This window comes from Heliangelus exortis, chromosome 22, assembly GCF_036169615.1.
Source record: "Heliangelus exortis chromosome 22, bHelExo1.hap1, whole genome shotgun sequence".
Taxonomy (NCBI): Eukaryota; Metazoa; Chordata; class Aves; order Apodiformes; family Trochilidae; genus Heliangelus; species Heliangelus exortis.
Genome location: NC_092443.1, coordinates 8,428,132 through 8,435,885, shown reverse-complemented (window position 1 = coordinate 8,435,885; position 7,754 = coordinate 8,428,132). Strand labels below are relative to the sequence as shown.

The window sequence follows — 7,754 nt, the reverse complement described above, 5'->3', positions numbered from 1 at the left end:
TCCCCTCCGCGACGATCCGCCACTCCTCCGCAGCCACCCGCGCACCTCGGACGGCGCCCGGAACGCCCGCGGAGGCCGCGATGTTGCTGGAGCGGGTCCGCGCCGGTTCGGAGAAGGCAGCGGAGCTTTGCCCCTTCCCGCGTAGCCCAGGTGAGGGGAGAGGGATGGGGGACGCGCAAACCTCCGCGTCCCCCCGCGGAGGCACCACCAGTGGCTCTGGAGAGCCCCGGCGGGAGCGGATCAGGCTGTTCCGCGCTCCCCGGGGCACCGTCGGGGCTGGAAACAGGGGAGGGCGGGCGGTCCGACGGCACCGGGAGTTCCATCCCGATCCACCCCGGTTCATCCCGCCCCACGCTCCCTCTCGTTTTCTTTTGCCTCGCCCCGACATCAGAGACCCCTCCACAGGTCGGTGGCTCCTGCCCAGCGCCCCTTTGGGTCTCGTCGGGTCTGAACCGAGGCTCCCCGCTCACTCTCGGGGGAAAACGCGGCGGCTGCCCGGGGCTCACCCCCGGTCTGCTCACACAGCGGAGCGGCCGTGTCTGCCCCGGGGTCCCGCCGCACCCCGCGCAACAAGGGAAGAAACAAAACGAAGAATTTCTGCCCGCCAGTTCCTCCTCGACGACGGGCATCCCCCGCGCCACCCCTCCCGGCTCCGACCCGGCTTTTTCCCCCTCTGGAAAAACTCCCGTTAATTTATCTTCTAAATTTTTTTTTTTTTTTTTTTTTTTTTTTCCTTCCGGTTAACGAACGGGGACAGCGCTGTCGGGGAGGGGGGAACCGGGCTGTGTTTCCCTGGACACACAAACACCACGGAACGGAGCACAAGGGTGCAGTCCGGGGCGCCGGGGGTTCTTTCCGGGGGATCAGAACCGTGTCTGGGGCCGATGCGGAACCATCCCGTTTCTTGATAGCATCGACCGTGGCCCCTTCGGTTTAAAACCAAAACAACGAGAAGAAGGTGCGGGGGCTCCGCCGGTGTGCGGTGGCCGCGGTGTCACCAGGAGTGGTACCGAACCCGCCGTCGGGCTGGTGCCCCTGCTCCTGGCACCCTGTTTGTCTTTCTGTGGATCTCCGCGGTGCGGCCGCCGCAGCCGCGGTAGTTGTGCGTTTGTCCTGGCAATCGGGAGATGCTTTTGCTCCCGAGGGTGGGAGGTGACACGGCCGAAAGCGAAGCCCCGGTGAAAGGAAGGACGCGGAAACGCCGTTTGTCCGCAGGACGCGACGCTCATTCGCGGCACCGCGGACGCCGTTCGGGCTCCGTCGGGGCTCGGGGAGGAAGCGGGCGGGGAGTACCGGGGCTCACCGGGGCTCACCGGGGCTCACCGGGGCTCACCGTGGCGGAGGGCCAGTGCAGAACCGGGAGGGTCGAGCCGCGCGGTGCTTCGCCCGGGCCGGGGGCAAAACCCGGAGTTTGCGGCTGACAACCCGCTCGGGGCAGTGACCGGCGCTGCCCCCCGGCCCCCTCGGCGCGGTCCCCTCCACCTTCTCGGCCCCCCGGCCGCTGCCAGCCCCGTCGGGGGGCGGCCCCGCCCGGGATTCGTTTCCCGGGGGCCCCGGAGCCGTCTCCCTCCCGCCGTGCCCAGCCGGCAAGGGGCGGCGGGAGGGGATGTGCCGACGTCCCGGAGGGGGATTAAATACAACGCGCCGCGATGCCCTGCCCGGCGCTTCAGACCGGCACCGGCGGGGAGGTCCGGCGTCTAAAAATAACCCGCTTTAGCGAATTAAATCCCCGAGGCCTCGGGGGTGGCAGCGGCCGGGGGGCTGGGAGCGGCGGGGGCCCGCGGCCCGCCTGAGGGAGCGGAGCTGCCGCCGCCCGCTAAATCGCCATGCAGCGTAAGACCCGCGGCTTGGAACCGGATCGAGATGTGTCGGGACCTTGAGGGGCTGCACCGTGATACCGGGCCGGTGCTGATACCGGTCCCCGGTCCCCCCGGGGTAGCCCAGTGCCGGAGCCACTGCCTTTAGCGTTGCCGTTATTTGGGTTGGAGGTGGTGAATTGCTGAGGAGATGATTCTACCTGTAACGATATCATCTCCACTTCTACCTCTACCCTCAGCTATACATCGCTATAAATCTATTTATAGTTATCTTTACATATAGATACTCTCATGTCTGCACCTATTTATATCTATACTGTCGTTTGTTCATATCTGAGTCTGTATCCATGCCAATATCTGTATTTATGTACCTCTACATCCACATTTTTACCTACCTATATATATTTATATAACGATTTTTATATATTCATGTCTATATAGCTGCACATTTTCGTTCTCTATGTATTGTTTCCACAATATCTGTTGATTTCTAGATCTCTTTTCCCTTGTATCCATATTTTTATACCTTTTATTTCTGTATCATCTTTGCCGGTATCTGCAGGGTGACAGTACAATCCTACCGCATTTTTATTTTTAGTTCAATTCTCATAGATTTTATCAGTTTCTTTCCTCACCCCACTGTTATTTCCGGGAGAAATTCGGAAGTATAGGGGGGGGAAAAAAAGACAACAAAAAAAAGACTGGAATAATTACGTTGCAACTTTGCCATCGGCTCGGCCCGGAGTTAATTCCGTTCCCACCATTTCCCTTCTTATTTTCCCGGTGCTCCCGGGCACTTCCCCCGGTGTGCACGGCTCGGGGGTCACCAGTCTCAGCCTCCCACGGCGCTGCGCCAACGAATTTGAACGAATACTCATTTTTTTTGGGCTATTCCCCGGGCCATCTCCAGCTTCCTTGTCGGGCGGCAGCAACCCCGGTTGCAGCGGGGCCGGGCGCGTTTCGGGCGGGCGACGGGAGGCATCGGGGCCGTCGGGGCGGTGGTGTCTGACGGTGGCTGCCTCCCCACAGAGATCCCGCTGTGCGCCGGCTGCAACCAGCACATCGTGGACAGGTTCATCCTCAAGGTCCTGGACCGGCACTGGCACAGCAAGTGCCTGAAATGTTCCGACTGCCAGACGCAGCTGGCCGAGAAGTGCTTCAGCCGCGGGGACGGCGTCTACTGCAAGGAGGACTTCTTCAAGTGCGTGGGGAAGGGGATGGGGGGCGGCCGGGGGAAAAGCTCGGGTGGGGGGCAGCAGGGCGCAGGAACACGCGTGAGGTTCAGCACCGCGGACAGCGGGTGGGGGTTGGTGTCAGCACCGCGGACAGCGCCAGGACGGGGAGCTGCTCCCCCCCCACACACCGCGTCCTCAGCGGCCGCCGCTTTTCCCCCCCCTTTACCCCTCGCCCAGGCGCTTCGGGACGAAGTGTGCCGCCTGCCAGCAGGGCATCCCCCCGACCCAGGTGGTGCGTCGGGCCCAGGACTTCGTGTACCACCTGCACTGCTTCGCCTGTATCGTCTGCAAGCGGCAGCTGGCCACCGGCGACGAGTTCTACCTCATGGAGGACAGCAGGCTGGTCTGCAAGGCAGACTACGAGACAGCCAAGCAGAGAGGTAATAACCCCTTGTCCCCCGTCCCTCCCGCTCCCCAAGGGCAGGACAGAGGCGGATCGGGACCCTCCTGCCCCCCGGGACACGCGTGCAGAGGGCGGGAGGGGCGCCCGCAGCATCTGCCGTCAGGGGGCGGCTGGAGGGTGGCGGTGAATCCCGCGTCCCCGGGGACATTCCACGGTGACTTAGCCTCTAATTCGCACTGTGTCGGCAGAGGCTGAGTCCACGGCCAAGAGGCCCCGCACCACCATCACGGCCAAGCAGCTGGAAACTCTCAAAAACGCTTACAACAACTCGCCCAAACCGGCGCGGCACGTCCGGGAGCAGCTTTCCTCGGAGACGGGGCTGGACATGCGGGTGGTGCAGGTGAGACGGGGCGGCCCTCGTTCCCCACGATGGGTCTGACCGGGACGCGGGAAGGGGGGTTGCGGGGAAGGAGCCGGCCCGGCAGAAAGAGAGCTCCCGGCTTGCCCTGCTTGCAGGTCTGGTTCCAAAACCGCCGGGCGAAGGAGAAGAGGCTGAAGAAGGACGCGGGGAGGCAACGGTGGGGTCAGTACTTTCGGAACATGAAGCGATCCAGGGGGACCTCCAAGTCCGACAAGGACAGCATCCAGGAGGAGGGGCCGGACAGCGATGCCGAGGTCTCCTTCACAGGTCGGTTTCCCGAACACAGATCCCCTACGGGGCTTTGCCGAGTGCCGTCTGTGCCCTCCCTGCAAAGCTGCTCTCCCTGTCCAGGCTCCTTTCAGCCCCTCGGTGCTACGTTAATAGTTTTCAGGCACAATATAATGAGTGAAAACAAGAGCCCGAGGAGACGTGTGGAGCTGCGGGATTTACTGCCGTGCGGCTGCTCTGCCCGGCCCTTGGCGGGGCTGGGGCGTGGGGGGAGCTGGACCCACGGCAGCCGTGGCTGAGAAACCGCACGGGAAACTCCGTTCTCCCTCCCGGGGGGGTTGTTAGGTCCAAAATGGTGCAGGGAAAGCAGGAGAGATTCCCGGGCAGGCGCGGCGGCTGCTGGAGCCGCTGCTCATGCACAGCGTGTTCAAGGGGCTCTTAAAAACAAAACAAAACAAAACAAACAAAAAAACAAACAAAAAAACCCCCAGAGTCCGGAATCAGTGAACTATGGGAAAAAATATTCAGAGTTTTATACTCAACCTTTTTTCAGGGGTGGTTTTACTTAGATAGTCAGGACTCCCTTCTCAGCTCCGCGGGAGGTTGCTGCCTGGCAGGAGGTCTCTGCATCGGAGTGTCCTGGGTTTGGAGCAGAGATTTCTGTGGATAACAGAAATTGCCCCTCTCGTCCCTCTCTCTTCAGCCCCAGGGCAGGTGCTGCAGGAGCAGGATACAGCCCTGTGCTGGGCTGGGGGAACATCAGGTCCTGCAGCCCTGCGTGGGCTCATCCTGCACAGCCCCAGCTCTATCCCAGAGCATCCTCAGGGTCAGGAGGTCTCTGCTGACATTATTTGTGCCCCCACAGTGCCCAAATGTGCCCCTGCGTGTGAATCATTTTTAGGAATACACAGGAGAAGCTGGGATGCAAAGCTCTGTGTACATATTTGCAGGGCCACACAGCTGGGATGCACACGGTGTGTTTGTACACAGGCACTTTGCATCTCAGCTCCTCTCCAGTGTTCCTAAACCCGATTTGATTTCCAGGTCTGTTTACACACCCCGTGCATCAGCATCATTAAATATGAATATACTATAAATAATAACTAAAAAATGTTGAACAATTATTGATAGCTGGATGCCACAAACACGTTTGTATCCTTGGCAACAGAACAGCTCTCCCTGTCCATAAAGCCCCTAACGAATGCAAAAGAAATTTTGCTGGTAGCTTAAAAAATATTGCTCGATTTTCAGAAGTGTTTCTAAGTCATACAAACACATTTCATTGGCCTGCTCCTGAGCAGACAAATACTGCTGAGACTTAATACCTCTTTTTTTTTTTTTTCTGAGCAATGGAGAGTTTTCTTGCATTGGTGAGTGTTCAGGTAGCTCCTAAAAATTATATCAATATTCAACAGAAAACTCAAAGCCAATAGAAATGCAAAATAAAAGGCAGAAAGACATTGAACTTGCATTCCCCTTTAAAGGATTATTTTTAAAGTAGAGTCTTATATTTTAATATGCACTTTTCATGCACAATTTTAAAATCCAGCATGTATTAGATGCTTGTACTCAGAAAAGAAAAAATAATAATCCTGTGGCCTCCTATGAAGATCTCTCAACAAGGATGTGAATAATAAGGAATTACAAGTGGCAAGTGTGTGGCTGCTCAGCTCCCATCCATTTAATCTCTTCATGCCCAGAGCCTGCAGGAGTTGCCACGCAGCTGCTGCCAGCCGTGGCCACTGCTCTCCCAGTAAAACCATTCCCTTTCCCTTCCAGATGAGCCCTCCATGTCCGAAATGAGCCATTCCAATGGGATTTACAGCAATCTCAACGAAGCATCTCCTGCCCTGGGGAGGCAAGCTGGGACCAACGGGAGCTTTGCTCTGGATCACAGTGGCATTCCAGCTCAGGACCAGTACCACGACCTGCGATCCAACAGCCCCTACGGGATCCCCCAGTCACCAGCTTCCTTGCAAGCACTGCCGGGCCACCAGCCTTTAATCTCCAGCTTGGTTTACCCAGACAACAGCTTGGGAATCATGGGACAAAGCGGACAAGGGGTGCCCCAGTCCATGAGGGTCCTGGCTGGGAACGGACCCAGCTCCGACCTCTCCACCGGCAGCAGCGGGGGGTACCCGGATTTCCCGGCCAGCCCGGCCTCTTGGCTGGATGAAGTTGACCACGCTCAGTTTTGATACAGGGTCCACCACCTTGCCATGGGAAAGGAAAGGACTCGGGACTGTTCAATGGCATCTACTCTTGGAAATAAAGGAGGGACAAACCGTGGCCACCGAGCAGGGCAGGAAAATGGGACAGGACGGAGGGAGCAGCTGCGCTGCGCAGGGTGAGCCGGCAGTGGGCTGGCAGGGGACAGTGGGCAAAGCACCTGCATCCCAGTGGGACCGAGTGTCCACACGAAACCAGTTCTTGTGTCTTCACTAAACACCAAGACTTGTGCTTTAAAGATTTGATATGAGGTATTTTGCTTTCTGTTGTCAGTGCATTCTCCAAAGCGAGGACTCGCTCCATCACCCACCCACACCAGAACCTTTTAAACAGAAAATAAAATCCTCATCCGCGGTGAAAGGTGTGACAGTGTCTATATTTCTATAGGAGAAATGTTGTGAATCACTTCAGAAATCCATGGTAGAAAACTCTGTTCTTCCAGCAGATTTTTAAAAAAGCTCACTGCTGCGGTATGTTCCGCTTTATTTTGATTTTACAGTCACTTTTCTAAAATGAAATGCTCTTTCACATGCCAACCATTTACCAGCAACCCTTTTCCTTTGTAAAATGAAAATCACATGTTAATTCTGCTTCTCACCTTTTTAATTTGTAGGTTGCTAGTTTTATTCTTCCATATAAGCATTAAACCGTGACTAGATGTATTTATTACCAAGTAACTGCACATTTATCACCAGGTCAAGAGGTGATTTTTCTTGACCCAGGAACACTAGTGGCTCTGGGTTGGGAATCATCTTTCTTTCAAATTCCTTTGCAACAGTTTTACTGCAAAGTGTCTCAAAAATCACCCTGATGTCTTGTTGCCAAATCCCTTCTTGAAGGGGGGTGTGTGAGTCCTCTCAGCTGGGGGGTTCGGGTGGTTCGGTTCCAGCCCTTCCCTGCTGGGAGTTTGTGGGAGGCAGCACACATTTTCCTGGTGACACTTCTCTGTTCCAGGCATTTTATGTGTTTCTGCAGATCTAGTTTGAGCTGATTGTGAGGAAAGGCAAGACAATGTGTATATTGTTCTCTGTAAAAAAAAAAACAAAAACAAAACTATTGCATTAACTGTAGATTCTGTGGATGTCCAGTGTCTTTTATTTATATTCTCGCTTTCTCTCTGATGATCAACTAGTTCAAGATTACAAATAAATTTGTCAGCTAAACTTAAAATAGTCTTTTGCTAAATTCACACCCAAAGCATCAATATAGGAAAAAACAATTTTTGAAGCTAAAAGGAAAAGCCCTCGAGATGCGATGCCTCAATTCAACAAAGTGTTGATACACACTTTTTGCTTTAAATACAGCAGCAACCCCACTGATGTAAAAATGCTTTGATAAAAATGACAGTTTTGGAGGCAGGCAACCCGTGGGAGATCCAAACAGTGTTGCAGGCAATTTTTGACAGCTCGTGGTTATTTTTCAGCATTTGTTGCAAAGGTAGAAATACATAAGGTAGAATTTTGTGCTGAGAAAGCAATAAC

General features: G+C 55.5%; 1 protein-coding gene across 1 annotated transcript; it reads left to right on the top strand.

Annotated features, from left to right (window-relative positions):
• Positions 1 to 6,384, top strand: LHX3 (LIM homeobox 3). The gene is made up of 6 exons (XM_071766316.1): positions 1 to 150; positions 2,847 to 3,018; positions 3,230 to 3,432; positions 3,644 to 3,795; positions 3,912 to 4,083; positions 5,824 to 6,384. Exons 1-6 carry the CDS (start codon positions 81 to 83, stop codon positions 6,240 to 6,242), a joined length of 1,188 nt encoding a protein of 395 aa, XP_071622417.1. The 5' UTR covers positions 1 to 80; the 3' UTR covers positions 6,243 to 6,384.
• Positions 6,385 to 7,754: the final 1,370 nt, after the last annotated feature.